Consider the following 23,555-nt stretch of genomic DNA (forward strand, 5'->3'; position numbering starts at 1 on the left):
ATCAAGGTATACCACATTTTAATCCCATGTTGTATTATGCTATATTTTTAAATAAACCAAACATAAAATAAAACTCGTATGCTATGTATTTTATACAAAATTTATATACTTACCGGTTTTCACATTATGAGTTTCAACACCTATGTATTTTATAATAATAATGATATAAATAAATAAACAAATAAATAAAATAAAGAGGGCCAATGATCAAATGATATTGGAAGTTGAGCATCCATAAGTGAAATAATGATATAACTTTAGGGCCCCAAAAAGATAGGGAAGCCAAGAATGTATCATGTACCATAGCTGCGGTCCCCGGCATCTCCAAGGCCAGGAATTATAAACCTAGACAAGAGAAATAAAATACATTAAAAAAATGCTCCAATTATATAGACTAGCTAACTCCCAATAAATAAATAAATAAATAATTATAATGTTGTGAGGCACCAACCCTTTTTCATTAACTGTTGGATCAATTATTCCAGTATATACATGAAGCCTGCAAAATGTTATAATTAGAAACTATTGCTCGAAAAATAAAAAGTGAAGAAATTTGAAGTTATGTGAATACCCAGGAAACTGCTCGCTCAGCTTTTGAAGAGCTGGAGGGGCAGAGACAGCAGATATCTGCAATTGGTAAAAGAATACAACTCAAATTATATGTACGACTATTTGAGATTTGATAACACCCAAATTGAAGCATCAACTACTAGTTGTTACATTAACAATATATTATTGGAAATTTTACCAAACATCTTATCATGCATAATGTAGATTATAAGGCATCAAGAACAAACTGCAGGTAAAAAGTCATTGCTGGGCAAAGGGTGTTTGGTGTGTCTTTTTTAAGCTAAGTTACTTTTAAACTAAAGTTGAAAATAAGAGCTTAAAAAATAAAGTTAAAAGTTGTTTGGTGATTATATAAAGGGGAAGAATATTGTGACAACCAAGTTGTGTTACTACCAAGTGACTACCAATCAATCTTACCGTTAGATCGATTATATTGATCCAACGGTTATATTTATTTCCATCTTTGTATGGTCATGATTTCCCAAATTTAATACTTTATATTTATTTTCACCTTTGTATGGTCATGATTTCTCATATTTAATGTTTTCACTTTAAATATGGGGAATCATGACCATACAAAGATGGAAATAAATATAACCGTTGGATCAACATAATCGATCTAACGGTGAGATTGATTGGTAGTCACTTGGTAGTAACACAACTTGGTTGTCACAATATCCTTCCCCTTATATAAAAAATTTAGTTTATAAGTTATTTTAAAGCTCAAGCTAAAAATAAATTGTTTAATAAAGTAATTTATAACTTTTTCTAAAAAAACTGGTGTACATCTTAAAAAAAATTCGTCTTAGGGGCTTCTAACTTTTCTTATTTATTCATTATTAAAAAAAAAAGGCTCTTTGTATGTTTAGCTAAGCTTCTCCTTTTTAAGGAAAAAAGTAAAGAGAAGCTAAAAATAACCCTCCAAACGAGTAATAAACCAATTAAGCACAATAACAGAAATATGTTGGCTTAAAATTTGAAGAATCTAGCTTCTGAATGAGATTATTACTTACCACTTTAATCTGCTTGTTGCCAACTCCATGTTCCTTTAAGAGATTTAGTGCTGCCACTATAGTACCACCTGCAATTCATATTAAAAACAAAATAATAATGAGACCACTAACTCAACTCATTTCCAGCCATTACCAATTCAAACAAGCAATCCAATCAATATAAACTCTAGTTTATAAAGGATGGCATATGAAAAACGAAACCCTAACATTGAGCACACAAACATCTGCAATTATGACAGTGCTGCCTATGAAATGTTGCTTTAAGTTTACATACATACACAAACACATGTAATAAAGAACTTGCATTATCAGCCGCGAGCGATTGCACAACTTACTGATCAACATGAATACTAAAGAAACTCATTCTACTATAAAGACATAAAATGGCTCAGTCTTGATGGATGATGCACCTGAAACTAAAAGCTCATATACAGGCAGAATATGCATACCTGTTGCCAACATCGGATCAACCACAAATACTTTAGATCCTTCTGCAAATTTCTCGGGCAACCTGGAAATTATATATAGGGATATGCAACAAAAGGTGCTCTCGCATTCAGTAGAACAAGCCAAAAGCAAGAGAAGCGAAGCAACGGAATACTCTATGGATCTCACCCCCATCTTCGACCGGCCATACTAGAAGTGAAAGGAGAAAAGGAAAAGACAAGCAATGGAGGCAAAAAACATATTTCTATTTCAAATATACGTTTCTTACTTGTTCAAATATATAGTTGGTTGAAGTGTTTCCTCATCTCTGCTTATTCCTTTCCCAAAGAAGCAAAAAGATATAATCATTATACAATTTAAGAAGTGCATCCCCATTACAATCTTCAAACAATGTATGAACAATGAAACAAAAATTTAAAAAAAATTAAAACCAGGTTAAATCATGTTTGTTGGATGTGACTCAGAATTCTAGGCATCAAACAACAAAATAAGTAACAATAAAGCATCTGCATCCTCTAGTTTCATTAACTACTAGTACAAGTATCATTACCTAGATGATATGTTTTTGTCGCAGGCAAGATTGATGATGCATGTTCGGCAAGAGCAAGACCAGCTCTCAAGATTGGAATTACCTGAAAAACTAGTAAAAGATTCAGTGATAGCCTGCAGAAAAGGCACTACCAAATAACACCAACAAGACTGTAAAAGGACTCAAGTTTGAGCAACAATGACTGATATCAATAGCATCTAAGGAATACCAAAAGCATGATCATGGTTTTAGCTAAAGAAATTATATCCCAGAAATACTTAATAATTTAGTATAAGTAAAAAATATATCAATCATTATATGTAGAATGGGAGTATGTAACTGTCAAGCCATAAGAACCCCTGAAAATGTTTAATTCTAAACAAACATATTGAAAGCAATATGCTACTTACAGCCACAGGCTCCCGTGGATCAATGAACTCCACTGAGGCAACACCCATTGGTGATTGAATCTCTCCAGAAACAGTGGGCTAAAAACAATGAAAGTAAAGCAACAAATATGTAAATCCATGAGCAAGAGTGTGATGATCGGCAGAGAAAATTATTAGATGGGAAGAAGAAATAACATCAAATGATCAAATCTTTCAGCTATTAATTCAAGCCACATGACAACTTCTAATCAGTGACAAGTTCCAGATTCTTGTATCATAACAAGGAGAGAAAATGGTCTAGCATGCATTAGCTTTTAGAAAGCCTTAAGTTTAAGATTCAAATCGCCTAAGATTTTGGGATAACTTATGAATATAGGGCTGAAAACAATATTTAATTTTTTTTCCCTATTAAGTGCTAGGAGCTCTCTATCAAGTATTTAGATCTGATCTTTGTTGCTTGAATAAATTTTGGACACAATTTTTTTTACCAAGTTGGCATTCTCTACACGTGGACAAGGCGCCATTCCATGAAATGCCTTCATGCCTTGTAATAAAATAGTAATCTTAATTCAAAATTTTGAATAGTTTGTGGGATGTCTATTTAAATGTTGTAATACTTTCTTAAGGAAGAGTGCACAGCTACAAAACTATTGCAGCAAGATTAATCTCTCTAGATTGTTTGGAGCAATCAAACCCTGGCACAAGAACCAGTATCGAATTCGAATCGGTATCATTCTTACGGACAATCCTCCAATTGACTGACCAATTCAAATAAAAAATATAATTTTTGATAACATTCTTTTTCTTTATTCTTATTACTTACTTTTGTTTATAGTAATATTATTGCTAATAATTAATATGAATTAATAGTAAGTAACGGGACTTTTCTTTTATATGATAGATCTATCATATAAAAGAAAAAAACTACAAAAATTGAAAAAATAGGAATCGTAGAAAGATAATTAGTCTATCCATAAGAGGAGATCCTATGAAAAATATATGTATCATGCCTAACCTAAATTAAATTCCGCTGTCTTCTCAACCTCTACTGTTTTTTTTTTATTTTTTATTTAACCTGTTCGGAACTGTTTTCTATGGAGAACGGCATTGAGAATTCTATCTTTCTTAAAATTCTAATCAGTTCTCACTTCAATCTACCCTTAGAAGTTAGACCTATCAACCACAAATTCCATAGGCATTGTTCATAGCAACCCAGCCAGCAATCTATTTGACCCCTAAAACAAAAGGCTTCCCAGTAGGGGTGAAAGTGAGCTGGGCTGAGCCAAGCTTTACCCCGAAAAAGCCCAAGCCTACGCCAAAAAATTTCAATTTGGCCTGGCTCAAGCCTATTACGAGTCTAACTGTTAACCTGACTTGGCCCGTTTATAAAAAAAACAAATAGCCTGGCCTAGCCCGTTAGCGTGTTAATTTTTTTTTTTTTTTTGATAACATAGCGTGTTAATTTTTAACTTTCAAACAAAACCATGAATCAACTTTACAAAATACTCAAATTCTGTTGCTAAAGCAAAAATCATAATTTCAACGTCCAAACAAAATCACGAATCACAACAAAACTCATACAATCTGCATTTAAATCACTTTCAAAAGCAAAATGCTCAAACTAAATAACAAATATTTCATCAGATTCAACAAACAAATTCATACTATGTAAATTAAAATAATTACATGAATCCAACAACACATCATGATGTTTGTAGTAAGTATAACATCTCCCAAAAACCTTTTAATATATTCATATACACAATTTAACATGTTGAGATGTTAGTTCCTCCTATATAAGAAATAAAGTTGGATTTCTATAAAAATATAGTCGAATATAATTAAGTTATAAATAATTACAATCGATTAAATTTATATCTTTTATTTTTTCTTCAAGGCATACTTATTCTATTTTATTTTATTTAAAATAAATAGTACAATATAGGCCGACCTGTAGGCTTATAGGCCAGGCCTTGTGAAAGTGGGCCTACGGCCTTTTTAGTAAACAAGCTTTTTCAAGGCCCAAGTTCGACCTATTTTACGAAATATACTAGGTCAGGTCTGACCTGACGTAGGCCGAACCGTAGGCCCCTGTGGGCCAGCCCGGCCCAGTTTCACCCCTACTTCCCAGCCATCCTTGCACTCACATATGCCTCCTATGAATCTTCAATTCCCCCATACATGTACATTTTACCATTACACACGCATCGTAACTCTAACCTATAAATATAACCATTTGTTTTCCTACCTTAGAGAGAGAGAGCAATACAACTAGAAGTCTAGAACAAAGTTGACACTTCCATATACCTCAAGCAACGTTCTGACAAACATGGATTGAAAAAACAAAATTTGGACAATTATACTAGGCGTTTGGAACACAACATAAAGTTTATAATCTCATAGAAATGAAAACCATGGCCTAAATTTGTATGCTTTTAGAATTTAGAAAAAATTGCAACAATCTCAAATAATATTGTATGACCTGGATTCAAGTGAAAAACAGAAGAATTATAGCAGAGACAAGAACTAAGACAAAGCAACTAACCAGCCAATCTCTGGAAGCTTCATACATTAGTAGCCTTCCCAACTCAGCCATTGCATTTCCTACAACATTATAAACCCAAAGTGTCAATTCAACCTTCATATAATTAATCCAGAAATTGCAAGCCATCTCTAACCAAAGTTTAGCTAATACAAGGTCTAAAAAGGAGAGAGAGAAAGGTAGAATGAGGGGAAATTGGGAGACTAAGAAGTTGAACTTTTCAATAAATGCAAAATTGATGCTACAGTCTTCACAGGTCTACCCTGCTCAAAAGTCAATTTCCTTGGGGAAAAAAACGAAGATATTCTAATTAAGTTCCAGTTCGAGGTTCCCACCACCATACTTAATGGCATCATTTTCTTGTATGCTGATTAACAGTCATAACAGATTAGATGATAAGATTGTTCACCATAAGGCCGAATAATGAAATTGGAAAAACTAATCAATCACATTCTGCAATAAGGCATCAGATAAGATTAGCTGTTGGTGGTAATAAGGTATGCATTCTTTTAGCAACTTACAGTAACAACTTGAAAAAGGGTTATGAAATATTATTGATTTGTATTTGAATCTGTACATAGGGGTCTCTATTTATAGAGACTTCTTGACCTAATTTTGACCTAATGGGCTTGGCCCAATATACAAGTAACGGACTAAATAAATACAAATAAATGACTACATAATTACTAATAAATGACTACATAATTACTATTTACAACACTCCCCCTCAAGCTGAGGAATAGATATTTATCATTCCCAGCTTGCTAGCAAGTTCTTGAAATCTATCTGAAGGAAGCCCCTTTGTCAATAGATCAGCTAATTGACGCCCAATGGGAATGTATGGAGTGGTAATCAACCCGCTATCAAGTTTCTCTTTGATGAAATGGCGGTCGACCTCAATATGTTTAGTCCGATCATGTTGAACTGGATTATGAGCTATACAAATACTTATTATCACATAGCAGCTTCATAAGTCCCTCACATTTTATTTTTAGATCATCAAGTATAATTTTCAGCCACAGTAACTCACAAATGCCTTGAGCCATAGCTCGAAATTCAGCTTCTGCACTTGATCTGGCGACCACATCTTGTTTCTTACTTCTCCATGTCACCAAGTTACCACAAAGAAACATGCAATAACCAGTGGTAGAACGACGGTCAGTCACGGATCCAGCATAATCAGCATCTGTGTAGACTTCTAAAGATAGATTGCCATCACGTCGGAATAACAACCCTTTACCAGGAGTACCTTTCAGATACTGAAGAATTCTCTCTACTGCCTGCATATGTTTCTCCTTTGGATCGTGCATAAACTGACTGACAACACTAACAGCATAAGCTAAGTCTGGTCTAGTATGGGCCAAATATATCAATTTCTCAACTAGCCGTTGATATTGTCCTTTATCAACTGGAGGACTCTCCTCTTCATAGCACATCTTGTGATTCTGCTCAATAGGAGTATTAGAGGGTTTACACCCGAGCTTTCCTGCTTCTTTGAGAAGATCAAGAACATATTTCCTCTGGCTGATAAAGATTCCTTTGCTCGAATGAGCTACTTCTATCCCTAGAAAATATCTCAGTTTCCCAAGGTCTTTGACTTCAAACTCAGAGGCAAACCGTGTTTGCAGAATCTGTCTTTCCACAAAATCATCACCTGTGATAATAATATCATCAACATATACAAGGAGCACAGTAAGCTTCCCATTTTGGGAGTGCTTGAAAAAAAGAGTGTGATCTCCTTGTCTTTGTTTATATCCTAAGGTTATCATAACCTTAGTAAACTTTCCAAACCAGGCACGAGGTGACTTCTTCAATCCATACAAGGCCTTTTTTTAATTTACAAACTTTATTTTCTCCCTTCACAGAATCAAAACCAGGCGGAATTTTCATGTAGACTTCTTCTTCTAACTCACCATTGAGGAAAGCATTCTTCACATCAAATTGGTTTATATCCCAATTGTAATGGGCAGCAAGGGATAACAAAACTCTCACCGTATTCATCTTTGCAACTGGAGCAAATGTTTCTTCATAATCAATGCCATAGGTTTGAGAGTAACATTTGGCAACTAATCGAGCTTTGTATCTCTCAAGAGTTCCATCATAATTATATTTCAGGGCATAAACCCATCTGCACCCTATTGCTTACTTTCCAGTAGGTCTATCAATAACCTCCCATGTTTTATTTTTCTCCAATGCATTCATCTCCTCTTGCATGGCTTGAGCCCAATTCCCATCTTTCAAGGCTTCATGTACTGATTTTGGGATTGCAATAGAGTCTAGTGCTGAAACAAAGCTTTTGTGCTGCACAGACAGATTAGCAGAGGAAACAAAATGGGAGATAGGGTATTGAGTACAAGAGGAACAAGAGGAACAAGATTTCTTGGGACATGATCTTTTTCCTTTTCTAAGAGCAATGGGTAAATCATCAGTAGTAATGGGTAAGTCATCAGAAGTATCATGATCAGAAATATGAGATTCAGGACTTACCAGTGGTTCAGACGATTGAGGTTGCTGCTGAGGCAATGTGGGTTGTGTATCAGTCATAGGAGGATCAGTCACAGAAGGATCAGACATAGACATATTGGGAACAGGAACAAGAGGAAGAGACACTGACTCAGGTGAAGGAGTAGACACTGAAGATTCAAATTCAAAGAAGGAAGGTGATGAGTCTTCTAGTGAATTATTCTCCCCCTGAAGATGAGGACCTTGGAAAAAGGACTCAGATTCCTGAAATGCAACATCCATAGAAACAAAAAATTTCCGACTACCAGGGTGATAACACTTGTAGCCCTTCTTATCAGGAGCATATCCAAGGAAGACAAATTTAAGAGCCCTAGGATCCAACTTACTGCGATGCTGTTTATGAATATGAACAAAGACAACACACCCAAACACTCGAGGAGAAAGACTTTGCAAAGTTGGAACAGAAGGAAAAAAAGAAGTCATGGAGTGAATAAGACTTACATGATCGAGAACCCGAGTGGGTAGACGGTTGATCAAGAACGCTGCAGTAAGAATGGCATCTCCCCAATAGCATTTGGGTACATGTGTTTGAAACAGTAAGGCACGAGCAACTTCAAGAAGGTGACGATTTTTTCTTTCAGCAACCTCATTTTGTTGAGGGATGTCTACACAAGTAAGTTCATGAATCATACCTTGATTTCGTATAAATTGGGAAAAACTATGATTAACATATTCAGTATCATTATCTGTTCTTAGTCTCTTGATTTTTCTACCAAATTGGGTCTCAACCATTTTATAAAATTGAAAGAACAGATGTGGTACCTCAGACTTTTCATGCATTAAGTAAACCCAAGTTACACGAGTGCAATCATCAATAAAAGAAACAAACAATCTATTTCCAGAAGCATGAGGGACTTTAGAAGGACCCCAAACATCAGAATGAATAAGATCAAAAAGTTCAACACTCGTACTACTAGAAGGAAAAGACACACGATGATGCTTAGCAAACTCACAAACATCACAATGAAAAGACTCAACAGGCTTAGATAAAAACAATGACGGAAATAAAGACTTGAGTAAACCAAATGGAGGATGTCCCAAGCGCTTATGATGAAGCCAAATCAAAGAATCAGCAGTTGATTGACCATGAGACATCAAGATGTGATCTGTTACTTTATTTGCGGGAGATTGTGACACCAGATAGTACAGCCCACCTTGCTCTTTAGCACTACCAATCGTCTTCCCAGTGGCGAGATCCTGAAAAACACAATGGGTAGGGAAGAAGGTTACAGTCAATTTAGATCTTTTGTAATTTTATGAATAGAAAGAATATTCGTGGAGAGTTTAGGAACATGAAGAGCATCTTTAAGATGTAAGGACTGCTGTAAGTTTATGTCACCAGAACCCGCAACTGATGTATGTGAGCCATCAGCTATGGCTATAGTATGAGTTCCAATGGTAGGATGATAAGATGCAAAGGAGTCAGCAGAACAAGCCATATGATCAGTAGCACCAGAATCAACAACCCAAGAATGTTTAAAATCATTACATGAAGAAAGGAAAGAATGAGTTTTGGGGCTCATACCAGTCAAAGCCAAAGCACTAGTATCAGATGGCTTACTCAGATAATCAAGGATGGTTCGGAGCCGTTCTAACTCATCTAGACGAAATGCAGGTTGGGTCTCATTAGGTGCAGGAGTTATTCCAAAGGAAGTAAAATGCGCTTGACCACGCATCCTTGCCATCTTTTCTAAGACAGTTTGCTTTCCATGGAGGCGAAAGCATAAATCCTTGATATGACCTGTTCTTTTACAATAAGAACACCATCGATCATCTCTCTTAGGTTTAGAAGATGCATCATCATAAAACTTTGTAAAGGAACTCCTTTGAGAAGAGGCCATAGTGCACAAAAAACAGTCAACGAAAAAGGCTCTAAGAAGCCAAAAAATTCGGAAAAAATACCAATCGATGTCCGATCTGAGAAAACAACACAGATCCAGAAAGAGAACAAGGAGACGAGAAGAATGGTGGTGGTCCGGTCCAGAAACACCGTCGGACGTGCCTCCACGCGCCGGAGAAAGCAGCTGCGCGTGGGCTTCACTCTCGGACAAAGAGGCGGCGCGTGAGAGCGCGTGGCAAGGCTTCTCCGGCTGAAATTTTTCCGGTGTGGTCGTCCGGTGAGCGCGCACCTGTCTGTGGGTGGTTGCGGTTGAAAAGTCACCGGAAAGGGTTCTAAACGGTGAAGACAGAACTGGTTGAAGGCGGTCGGAGGTGTTTGGGTCGTTTGTGGCAGAGGAACGTTGCGTAGAATGATAGAACGAAAAAAAAAAGGTCAACAGTGGTCCCCTTGGTCCAAAAGGTCTCCGAAAAAAATTTCCGGTGGCGGCTGATGGCGGCAAGAGGCAAAGAAATTAGGGTTTTGTAAAAAAAAAGACAATAGGCGCGGAAGCAGAGCCCTCAGGATCGAGAGCTCTGGTACCAACTTGAAAAAGGGTTATAAAATATTATTGATTTGTATTTGAATCTGTACATAGGGCTCTCTATTTATAGAGACTTCTTGACCTAATTTTGACCTAATGGGCTTGGCCCAATATACAAGTAACGGACTAAATAAATACAAATAAATGACTACATAATTACTAATAAATGACTACATAATTACTATTTACAACAAGTAACAATTCATGGAGTGAGTTTTTCCAACTGAATCAACAGTTTGCCCAAAATTACAACCTTATCAAATTCAAAGAACAAATGACAGTATAATAACAACACTAGCAGTAGTGTGTCTGTCAAGAAGCTGCAATCCGGTTAAACATTAAACAGGAAAGTAGTTCTTAAGTTAACTAAAGTGATGAAACTGCTCTTAACTCCTAAGTTGATTGCTGTGAGCAAAATCAGGTCAATGTTCAACTCAAATTATAGAACATTGCTCAAAAATAGGAACTTTGCCACTCACTGAAGATGGGACAAGGAGTTTGCTCATTCCTCAGAACCGAAACCCAGTGCTTGATCAACGGATGCGGAGGCACATACACCTTCAAAAACCAAACACAGTAATCAACCAAACAAGCCACCACAGATAAATCAGCAAAATACAAACTTTAAGCTCCTTTACTTCATTTTTTTAGCCAAACATAGCAAAATAAACATAACACAAGAAGTCAAAACCACAAAAGGAATAAGAAGAAAAAACCGAATAAATCGTCAAAAAAGAAATTTTGGCTCCTTTATCTCCATTTTTTTTCTTAGGAACCAAACAGATCAAAAATCCATTATAGCCAGAAGCCAAAGCCATAAGAGGAATGTAACACGCTCTTAAAAAAACCCATAAGAGAAATTAAAAAAAAAAAAATCATAATAGATTAAGCAACCAATTGAGCAACCACAGTAAATCACCACACACACACACACACAAAAACACTTTTGACTCCTTTTCCTCCATTTTCTTTTCTAAGAAGCCAAACAGATCAAAAACCCAGAAACCAAAACCAAAAGAGGAATAAAAAAAACACCCAATAAACCCAGAACCCAAAGATAAATAACCAAAAAATAACATTTTTGGATCATTCCCGCCATTTTGTTAACGCAGGAAGCAAAAGGAGCAAAAACCCAAAAACCACAAGAAGAGAAGAAAAACTAACGAGCATTCGATTCTCAGAGAGAGGCTTCTCCTCCATGGTCATGTGAGAGTTCACAGCACCACATGTACGGCGCGAAGCACTGGAAAAAGAGATCTGGGAGGGAAAAAGACACAGAGAATAAAAGGGTATATATTGGAATCGAGAATCTAATGAAAGGGAACAAAACAAACCTAAAAAAATTTTAAAAAAAAAATTAAAAAAATAAATAAATTAAAGAATGGAAATATTTTATTGCCTTTCTTGTTTTGAAGAGAGAAGGAGTAGGAGTAGTTGTAGGAAGTGAGAGTGAGAGGTGAGAGGAACTGTGACATGTGGACGGAAACGACGCCGCATCGGATGGAAAAGGGAGATTAAGGTTGAAGTGAATGCGGCACCAAGCCATGTTGTCTGTGTAATCCTTAGAGCCTGGTTGAGTCGTGAGTGTGTTAAAAGAGTGTCTAACGTTTTGGAGAAGAGGATAGGACATGCTATGAAACGTTATAAATATTCATATTCATATTTTATTTTTATTTTTTATATTTTTTAATACAACACTCAGATATGATAAAAAAAAAAATTAATGCGTGTGTCAGTGTGTGAAAGATTACATCAAATTTCAATTTTAGTAAGGCTCAAACAACGTGTTTTTAAGAAAAGCCGGGAAAAAATTGAATTTTTTTTTTTTTTATAAACAATTGAAATATTATTATTTAAATACGAAAACCTATTTATGAATTTATAACAATCAGCTGCGCCCAAAATGGAACAGTGACGAGACTGCCACATTTTTGGCAATTTTTTATCAATTTGTCTAGCAAACAATATTTTTTATCAGACTGTTACGTGTTGAAGTCTGTTACGACGGGTAACGAACTTGGTAGCCAATAATTTCATGACATGTGGCACACTTTCGCAGGAAAAACTATCTACCTCGTGTCAAGAAATCATTGGCTACCAAATTCGCTACTAGTCGTAGCGAACTTCAACGCGTGGCAATCTGATAAATTTAATTGTTCGCATTACAATTTGGTATATAATGCAAAAAACGTGGCATATTTGGTCACTGTTCCGCCCAAAATTGGGCAAAACCAGTCGCGCCTACTTTTGGATGCGACTCATCCAATGAGGACACGTGACATAAAATAATCAATAGTTTGATCGTAAAACTTCAGAAGACTATAATTTTTGACTCGGATATCCGAATCAGGTGATTTTTTTTCAACAAAACTTTTTGAGATTATGTGCTGACAAATTTTCATAAAGGATTTGGCAAAAACAATGTCCCAAGAAATACTTCCTTATGCTCTGTTTGACATATTTTTATCGTGATAGGCTGCTATGTTGAACTGATACGGGACACGACACGATATTCTGATATATTAATTTTAAAAAATATTATATTTTGACATGTTTTGATATTAAATAATATTTTTAATTTATATAGTGTATATTATATTTAATATTCAATAATTTAATACAAAAATAAAACTAAACTTATAATACCATTAATTCTACAAGGAAATATAAGATATCACAAATATTTATATTAAACTCAATAAAATATTAATCGTAATCCAACAAATTTAATAATTAGAGCTATAAAAGCAACGCAATACAATCTTTGTATTTTTTTTTGAATTTCTACAACAAATATTAGAATATCAGAAATTATCTAAATATTGAAAGATATTGAATATAATACGTCAATTTTTTTGAAATATCGATATTGAAACATTCTAGTCCAGCGGCCCATGCTCCCTTACCTCCTGAACTTTACTGGATGTCCGTGCTTCCTCCCACGCCCATGCCAAAAGCTATCACCCATGTATGACTGCGCATGCTGTTATTGTTTATATTTTCCTTCTGTGTTCCCACATGCATGGAACAGTTAGTTTTTTTATTTTTTTTGGTTGAAAGTTAGTTTTTTACTTTTTATTTTACAAAAAATAGACACGAAAGAAGTTTTGTATCTGTTGTATGAAACCATGTGATATTATTTTGTCACTCATTTAATTGGTAATTAAGAAAAAAAATGATGAGGCATGACACATTTTTTCAATAAAACATAAATCTCGATATCAAATCTAAAATTACTTTCTGTTAAACCCAAGTCTAAGTTCTTTTTCACGTAATACTTTTCTGTAAATAGTTTTCTTATGCGTTTCACATATTCTTTTTCACAAAATGTGCAAAACGGGACATAAGAAAGTATTTTTTGAGAATTTCTTTTTGCCAAATCTCCTCTGGTATTTGTTAGCACGTAGATTTAAAAAAATTACGTGGAATAAAAAAAAATCACTTAATTTAAATATCCGAGTTAAAAATTACAGCCTTTCAAAATTTTACAGTAAAATTATTGAAAATTTTGTACCACGTGTCATCACTAGGTGAGTTGCACCCAAAATGATGTGAAACCCAACCCTTATCACGTCCTCTTTCAGGGGACCAGTTGCGCTTCATTTTGTACGTAACTGGTTACTATAAATCCGTAATTTGATTCTAAACTGTTACGTTTTCGTAATTTCTTATTTAAATAATAATATTTCAAAATTTCCCCTAAAAAACCGTTGTAAAATGTCATTTTATTAAAACTGCTTCAGTATTTATGTCCATAAACATTACATTTTGTTGAGATATATAGTCCCACATTGGTTGTATGTGCAACTAATGTAGTCTTTATAAGGCCTTGGGCACTCCCACCCTTTGAGCTAGCTTTTGGGTGGTGTATCACAAGGTTCTTTACATGGTATCAGAGCCTCGCCGCTCCCCACTTTCTCTTGTGGAATTTCTTAGCACAGGTAGGCTGGGCCTGTTGCATCATCCACTCTTCAAGCCCAATGGGCTCTCGTGTGAGGGGGCGTGTTGAGATATATAGTCCCACATTGGTTGTATGTGCAACTAATGTAGTCTTTATAAGGCCTTGGGCACTCCCACCCTTTGAGCTAGCTTTAGAAGGTTGAATGGGATACCTCCTGGCAATGTACTAAAAAAAAAAAATTGATATATTAAAGTATTATCAAATCACAATTAAATAAAAAAAATATTGTTTTAGAATTATTTTAAATATTATTATATTAAATGTTGTATTAAAAAAATCTTGCGTTATACATATGAGGCACTAAATGTCATTTTGAATTGATTGACATTACAAAATCAAGTCTTATGTAAAATTAAGAACATATGACCGGTATACATATTACCTATCATCGGTTCTTAATCCTAAAATCCACCTCGACTCTAAAGGCCTATTTGGAGCACCAGATAAGCAGGATAGGATATCTTATATTCTTATCTGTTGTTTGTTGAGCCCAATAGATAGCATAAACTTGTCAAGTTGGCTTATGTTATCCTAATAAAAGCTTGATAAGTAATTTTGAGGAAAAACTTGGGTTAGCATTTGACTAGATAGGATATGAAAAAAAAAAAAAAAAATCTTTTATTCCAACGCAGCCCCCGATGCTCATATCTCCATTGTCACAAGTTAGCCTCCTCACCGTGCAACCTCTGCCACCATTGGGTTGATACAGAAGTTAAAAGAAGAAGGAAAACCAACGCCAACATTAGTTTGATATTTAAGTTTGATATAAGTAGCACAATTTGAGTTTGTATGCCTAGCCAGGTGCCAACCTTGGGTGAGGTCCATAATTTATTTTTGGTGATAATTAATGAAGGAATTGTTGGCTTCTTGAACGGGCTAGTAAAATTCCAGAATTAGAACCTTAGACAAAGATGTATTTATTTTGTGGATGGCAGGAGTTGTTTAATATTAGGTTGCCCTATGTCAGCCTTGAAGCATTCTATACATTATGTTGTACTTTTGTTAATTAATATCCATCAGAATTGCATCCTTGATGTTGGTTTCTGTTGCTGGCAGTGTATTGCATGGCGTCATGCCTCAAATAAAAATAAATAATATAAATGTTGATGTCTTTGTGTCGTGGGTGATTTATATTTGTTCTTGTCTTTTATTGTTGGTATTGATATTTCATTCAGAATTGCTTTCAAAACACGCATGATTTGGATGTATACATCTAAAGCAAACTAAGTCATTAATCAACTTCTTTGTTAACTTCTTGTGTTGTTCCTCTCTTTATTTTCATCTTGATATCACATACCATTAAGTACTGGACTAAGTACTTCAAAGTAAGTTTTCTCTTCATCACTTCCCTTTTGCACGTGTCATAGTTTTCCTATACTTTGCAATGGATCCTAGGAACGAATTCCTTGCTATATCTTCATTGCACATTGGAGGGGTTCTAAAACATTATAAATCCTTATTGAAAATTTTCCTTTTCTTTTAGCTTCGGCATTTAGCTCTTGTTATGCCACTCCTGTATGTTTTTTATAACTACAGACCTAGCAAACCTAAATATAACTTACTGTTGAATGATTTCATGATGATTTGTCCAAACTTCTTTTAATTGTTGTATTTCTTAATTATGGTTTCATATGTGTGAGAACTTATTATATTGTGATTACTTGTGGTTATAGAACTCAACACTTTTGGTGCATTGTTATTCACGAAGAATCAACTAACAGGGGACAACTCACGAGGAAGACTCAAAAAGCAAAGATAGTTTAGAAAATAAAGCAAAAGATGTATTAGCGTGTTTGCCAGAATGTGTAGTTGTCACTTGTCACGGCTCATCTTAACTTTTAAGGCTGAGTTTTGAATAGTTACTTAAACCTATTAAGATTATTTTATTTATTTGTGAGTTGGATCATGATTTGATTTTGGATATATCTCCATTTCTCTTACAATTCAATTCTGTAGGACCAAAATGTCTCTATGTTCTCTTAAAATGTCTCCATGACATTTATAATTCAATTAGCGTGTTCTCTTAAAATAATGTGGTGTTGAAAACTTATTTGGGATCTCTTCTATATCAAAATCAAAACTTGGCCAAGTTTATAGGTCTTGTTTATATGAACAAATTTTGATTTTAATTTATCTCATGAGGTTGATTTTCATATATTATAATCTACTTTTTTAAAAAAAGAGTTTTAAAATTTTTGAATAATTAAAATATAAGTTAATGTATAAATAAGTTAAAATAAAATAATTTAAAAGTATATAAAATTATGCTATGAATGATATTTTCATCTATTTATATCATATCCTAGCACTATTTGGTTGACTTCAAACACATGATAGGATAATATAATTCTATCAAACTGTCTATCCAGAATATATCAAACACAAGATAGAATATAAGTTTATCATGTCCATATCATATCTAATTTTCTTATCCTATCCATCCTTATCATATCTTGTCGACCAAACGAGCCATAAAATCATGTATTATAATCATAAAAGAAAAAAAATCCAATCAAGATAAGGTGAAGGCCATGATTTTCCTTCTTCATCATCTCTACGAAGGGTTGAAAGTTGAATATTTAACGATGAAATATCCACTTGAACTATGAGATAATTTAAAAGAAAGTTTTGATGGTTATCATACCTAAAGCTCGCTGTGAATGGATACAATTCAGGTTGCAAGATTTTAAAAATATAAGTGAGTATAACTCTGCAATTTTTAAAATTAGTTCTCAATTGAAATTATATGAAAAAAAAATATTACCAATGATGACTTGCAACAAAAAAATATTTTCCACTTTTCATGCTTCAAATGTGTTGTTACAACAACAATATAGTGAAATGGACTTTAAAAAATATTTTGAATTGATCGTATGTCTCCTTGTGTTTGAGAAATATAATGAACTTTTAATAAAAAAAAATCATGAAGCCTGTCTCACTAGATCTAGTGATCTATTCCTTAAAGCGAATGCATTAACTCAAGATAAGTTAAAAATAAATAAATTATAACCGTGGTAGTGGCCATGAACGAGACGCTGATTGAATTTATCTTCTTCAATTAGCTTATTTCCTTTCAAATGTAATTTTTCTTTCTTTTTAATTGTATGTGTATCTCTTGATATATTTTATTTTATTTTAATGAAGAACATGGATATCTTCAAATAATTAATTGAATCCAAGATCAATGAAGATTGAAGATGATATATGTCTCGTAGATAATGGTACTACTAATACTATACTAAGAGGTAAACATATTGCTTTTATTTGATAATGGAGGAAGCCAATATTAATACAATAACTGGTAGTAAAAAAGTGTTTGAAGGCTCTGGAAGAGTAAACCTATTATTATTCAGGGGACCAAATTGGCTATAAATATTGGAGTAAACTAGGGGTTCCTTTGTAAGGCCCATATTTTTTGTTCCTAGTCCAATAGTAGGATACATCCGCCTAAAGCCTACATCTTATCATCGATATATGACAGATCAGTCAACCGACAATTAAAGGGGATTATACCACCCTGAAGATGTTGGGTATGACTCATACTTTGCATGCTGATGAGGGCCTTTGTTGTCGGGGTCAGCAGAAAGGCAACTGGGGTCCCGCTCCTAAGTGAGCGGCGGGGCTGCCCCTGGCCTGTAGAAGCTAGGTACTGTTGCGAGCCTCTAATTTATTGTAATTTTTCTTTTTTCAGTAGTTTGGGCTTAGGACCATGAATAGCTGTTATTATGGTTTTCTAATCCTATTTATATTCTCATTGTAAATCGAGTGACTTGTAACGAGTGACGGTGAGATGAATATAGTACAGACAAGCTGAACGCAGCCTAAATTAGATGAACCAAGATAACTCATTGTGTCTATTCTCTCTCTTTCTTTTTTTCATTTGTGATTTGTGTGTGATTGTTGATTTCCAACATAAGACACTACAAAAATTCAGGCATTTAGTGGATGTCATATTTTCATATTGTGGAGGTCTTTGACCCCCACAAAAGACATTTGTGGCATTCACTCCGACCCCAGTTCTTCCATCGCCACAACATAGTTTGTGGGGGTTTTTTGTGCAAGGCCACAATTTGTTGAAGTATTTTCTGGAAGTTTGAGACCCCCACAAATATTGCACTTTCTGGAGGTTTAAGACCCTCACAAATATTGTATCATTTCTGGAGATTTATAACCTCCACAATGTTTGGCTTTTTTCTTGCATATACCCTCATCATTTTCTGGAAGGCATAGACTGCTACAATTTATTTATTATTTTTGCAGGTTTAACCCCCCCACTAAATACTAGTTATCCAAATTTGAAAGGTTTATATATCAAAATTTTGTAATTGGGTCTCATCACTTTATTTGTTAGCCAATTTATTATATATATTTTTGATCTCTTAACATTTAGAGAATGACATAAATTTCTCACGTGCATGTTGCATAAAATCCACTCAAAAATGAATTACCTTATCATTTAAATCATTTAAAAATAAATGATGTATAGATAAATTTATCCATTTATCTATACACTAAAGAATCTGTACACTACAAGAATACAACATTACTAAGTCATTCAAAAAGAAAAAAAACTTGATAAATAGGCAGTTTAAGACGTCCATATAGGGACAATCTAGCTTTGTACATATCTTTTTACTGTAATGATGCAAAAAAGATCTGGGGCTTTGATGAGTTTTCTTTAGCTGCTGACATGAAAAGGTACTTAGTGACAACATTACAGTAAAGTAGTGATTGACACATTATGTTTCCGCCAAAGAGAATATAACTGATGACCAAATTCATGAGTTAACTGATCTTCCTGCTCCACAAGGTCCAGCTCAGGACGAACAGCCAGCCCTGTAATGTAATGCAATGCAACCATCATAAAGCATTTCAATTTCAAACTATTCATTAAACAAAAGCGTTGACATGTTGTGTTATCGCATTAATGAGCTATATTATTGTCCCAAAAAAATAATAATAAGTACTTGAAACTTCGCTTTTCCAATTGCAAATAAGCCTTCAATCAGAAACTGAACTCGTTTGTCAATTTCTCCTTTATTAAGAATTTCACGAAACCGCTCAAAGATACCTGTAAAATTATAAATCTAACTTAATAAAAAACATCCAAGATATACGCCATTTTCGATCCTCTTTGCCTAACAATTCATTAAGATAACTTAATATTCTAACTTAGACAGAAGAAATGAGAAAGCTACATGAGCTTTTCTCAAAAGATATTTTAGAAATAATATGATGACTTGGCATATGCAACATTTACAAATAATAAAATAAACAACCGCAATACAACCTTGCTTGCATAAGAAAGAGTAAGGATGCAATCAAGAAACTATTTTAGAGGTAAAACAATCTTTCCTGAATGAAGTAGATACACACAAGGCTCCTCACAGATAATAGACGAGGTTTTGTTTCCCTGACATCATTTAAGTAGCTAAGAAAAAACAGAGCAACAGTCGATCTTCACATCAATCCTCACAACCTTAGATAAAGATGATAAAAGTAGCTACATCTTAAAAGTGTCCATTAATCAACATCACAATGTATTAGCAACAAACACAGCAATGCAGTCAAAAGACCAAGCATACTCAACTTACACTCTTAGCTAGAAGCCACACTCCATGTTCTCTGACTTCCACCACAGGCATTTCCATCCTGCAGGTGTTTATAATTATAAGATGATCAAAACAACAATAAATTAACCACTTGAAAGCACAAAAAATTGAGCCTTACTCAGGTGGAGCCGTGAGCCACCTTAACAGTGCAGTTACAGTACCTATGAAGAAAACATTAACATAAAAATACAATACTAAACTTTAAGATTTATCAATAGTATTAATCTCAAACCCATCATACCTGAGCTATTTTTTGACAGTGGTATAGCAAAGAGGGATTAATCCTTGCTTGGCACCCGGAGAGATAATAGAAAAATCAAATTAGAAAAATTGGTATTAATTTACAGTTTGAGATAATTTACACCTTTTTTTGTTTTAGGAAAAAAGAAAAGAAAAAGAGTACAAATCTGCAAACAGAGTTGAATTGGGAATATGCAATAACTTACTATGGGTCATCATTATGAGTACAAATCTGCAAACACAGTTGAATTGGTATAGCAAGAGGCATAATGAGAGATAATAGAAAAATCAAATTAGAAAAACCAAGAAAAATATGCAATACCCGTTTGAGATAATTTACACCTTTTTTTTGTTTTAGGAAAAAAGAAAAGAAAAAGAGTACAGTTTAAAAGATATCAAATATTGGGTTGTGTACATCCATTGGAAATATATTTAGGTTATGATGCAGATTGGGAATAACGAATCAAGGAATAATCTTAAAAACGCTTAAAATTCCATATTTGATATTAAATAATCAATGATGAGCTACCATCCATAAGATAATATGTCTTATATAGGAAACTCAAAGGACCCTAAATCTGATTAAGACAAGCAACACAAACTTAATACTCAAGTAATCGTAGTTAATAATAGAAAATATATCCATAATCTGGCTAGGGATAATATTTCCCAAGACCCAATCAACGAAACCTTAAATTCTGAAATTATTGATTATTAATCCCTAAACCCCCTATTACAATCCCTAAACCCCATTTTCTATTACACCATAAATCATAGAGTAATATAATTAGATCTCCTCATACTGCATTAGGCATCTAATGACGAAACTGCTATGCCTGCTAAAGCTTTTTCTATGCAGTCATATTAGTCAAACAGAAAACTTCATGTTGATGCCATTGTAGCCGGCATGGACAAGCACATTAACATACTGATGAAAGAGCTGAATGGTAATACTGCAAAAACAAATATAATACTTGCTTACAGTCTTATCTTGATTAAGTGCCCAGAAAAACAAATACAAGGAAACAGCTAGACGAACCAGAATAAAAGAGGAATACCCTACTTGCATGTCAATTACTGCCCGTTTGCAATGTAAGTTTCCTATTTTTCATTTATGATATTTTAATATCTTGCAACTTCCCAATCTGCAAACATTATGCCTCTTAATGGGTCATCATCAAAAGTACACACCACTCGAACAGAGTTGAATTTTTCCAGTTATATATGGATCACAAGACTGTCTATCTAGCTACAACAAATTCACTTTTCTTTCACCTTACTCTCTGTTGTTCATCATTTCACAGTTCACAAAGGCTCTCACACACAAACGGACTAGAATCACTTACTATATGAACATGTAATCAAAGAATGATAAAAAGCACAGGATATGCATAGTGATAAAGTAATCCGAAAAGTAGTGAACTAATGAATTACATCTAAAAGCACTATACTTAATTCTACAAGGATGGGCCATTGAAGTTGAACTGAAGTGATATTAGGGTTGAGAACTAATGAAAAGCATGAACATATATGTTCAATAATATTGAAAACACTGAATATGCATCTCTACTATAACATAATCCTTAGATTTCCAAGGCAAGCCAAGGAATAAGGAAAAGGAAAACCTAACCATAGAGCATTGCATCATCATAAAGAGTTTCCCTTATGACTGGTAAGGGAGGGCGTACTTCTTCTGCAACATTGTAGCCACTAGTTTCATTTGCAGTATCATTCCTTGGTTCACTAAATCAACCAGTGCAAGTTAAAAAGGAAACCATCCAACTAAAAATTGCTGAGTTAGAAAAATCAAAATCATAGTTTGATGCGGTGGGCTGGGATACATTACATTGAAGGCTGATCAGTCCAGGAATGAGGTGGAGTGTAGGATGAAGGTGGCACTGCTCCAGTTTCACTTCCTATCAAACTATTTACAAAATTATCACTTCCTATCACTTCCTCTGCAGTGTTCTTTGCATTTACGAAATTATCATTAATGAAATAAGTTTTGGACACTTGTTCTTCGTAATATCGAGGGAAAAAACAGGTTAAAAAGAATACAATTTAATGGTATGAGATTAAAAATTTAAAACTACAAAAGGATGAAACATAGTAACTCATTGATGAATTTAATACACGAGCCACTAAATTAGAAAAATAAAATTAGACTTAGACATTTTATCAAACAGCTTAAGCTCATCCCATAATATGTAAAAACATCAAATAATTTTCCATTTTCACATTTAATCAAACACGATGTCCATAATCAATACACAAAACACAATTAGAAATATATTTCTCCAGCTTAAGCAGTTTTATATGAAAATTCAAATGCAAAACCTAATACCAAACAAAATCATCTTCTACTTCTTTGCCGCTCTCAGCATATTTGCCGCTGGGTTCCCATTCCAAAAGACCCGCTTCGGTTTCATTGAAACCTTCTCCTTCTTCGTCTTCGACGGTGACGGTGTTGTCTTCTTCTTGCTGAGCTCGAACCGAAGTCTGCGCCACGAACGTGAGAACGAGAGAACGATGGGTTCTTAAGGTTAGAGAGAGAGAGAGAGAAAAGGTGAAGCTGAAGGAGTGAGGCACGAAAATTGGAGTTAAAAGGATTCAGAGGGAGCTGAGAAAAAGAGATGTTTGGTTTTGGTGTAGAAAAGTGAGTAGTCTGAACAAAGAAGGCACAATTCGATCAACGAAGTTGTAGCGGTCAAACCAAACGAGTTTTTTTAATACAGTTACAAAAATATTATGGCAGTCATTACCTCCCACAAATTACAAAATTTTACTAAAATAAAATTATGATGTGGCGTTCATTAAAAGTGCCACAATTTGTATTCTTTTTTGGTGGTTTTAATGACCTCCAATAAATAATCTCCACAAATAACACATTTTTTTGTAGTAAGATGCTTAGTTGACACGCCATGGCATATGGAGGGAGGTTGCCAAGGACCTTGGTCTAACAAAGGTGACATTGCCGATTGGCCTAGTTATCTGTATTCTCTCTTTCTTTTTCGATTTACGATTTGTGTGTGATTATCGATTTTTCAACAGAAGATGCTTAGTTTACACGCCATGGTATATGGAGGGAGGTTGCCAAGAACCTTGGTCTAACAAGGGTGACACTGGCCGATTGGCCTTGTTATCTGTATTCTTCTGATACCAACTCTTCTTCTTCTACAAATAGTTATTCATCAGATGAAGGTATGAGATGTTCTTATCATTACAGATGTTCTTCTAGGAGTAAGCTAAGAGCACAAATGAGGGATCAAGAGAAAGAGTGGGGTGAGTTGAGGGGTTCATGAAGGTCGA

At 34.4% G+C, this 23,555-nt stretch overlaps 1 protein-coding gene and 1 long non-coding RNA gene across 3 annotated transcripts; both read right to left on the minus strand.

The window, feature by feature from the left end:
* Positions 1–63: 63 nt before the first annotated feature.
* On the minus strand, positions 64–12,029 carry LOC133298443 (uracil phosphoribosyltransferase). The gene is made up of 12 exons (XM_061497732.1): positions 11,833–12,029; positions 11,598–11,690; positions 10,913–10,991; positions 5,494–5,552; positions 2,970–3,047; positions 2,581–2,662; positions 2,299–2,347; positions 2,033–2,094; positions 1,584–1,651; positions 572–627; positions 452–499; positions 64–345 (listed from the first exon to the last, which is right to left on the minus strand). The coding sequence occupies exons 1-12, from the start codon at positions 11,977–11,979 to the stop codon at positions 294–296; spliced, it is 873 nt and encodes a 290-aa protein (XP_061353716.1). The 5' UTR covers positions 11,980–12,029; the 3' UTR covers positions 64–293.
* A 6,878-nt stretch (positions 12,030–18,907) lies between these two features.
* On the minus strand, positions 18,908–22,930 carry LOC133298442 (uncharacterized). Of its 2 annotated transcripts, XR_009749802.1 has the most exons (6): positions 22,093–22,930; positions 20,248–21,989; positions 20,125–20,167; positions 19,989–20,046; positions 19,362–19,465; positions 18,908–19,230 (listed from the first exon to the last, which is right to left on the minus strand). It is a non-coding gene; the product is annotated as an uncharacterized LOC133298442 (long non-coding RNA). The 2 variants fall into 2 exon arrangements; XR_009749801.1 differs by having other exon boundaries at positions 20,248–22,930.
* Between the last annotated feature and the right edge of the window lie 625 nt (positions 22,931–23,555).

Source organism: Gastrolobium bilobum, unplaced genomic scaffold (assembly GCF_033153095.1).
Source record: "Gastrolobium bilobum isolate Gb01-03AN ecotype WA unplaced genomic scaffold, APGP_CSIRO_Gbil_v1 utg19336, whole genome shotgun sequence".
Taxonomy (NCBI): Eukaryota; Viridiplantae; Streptophyta; class Magnoliopsida; order Fabales; family Fabaceae; genus Gastrolobium; species Gastrolobium bilobum.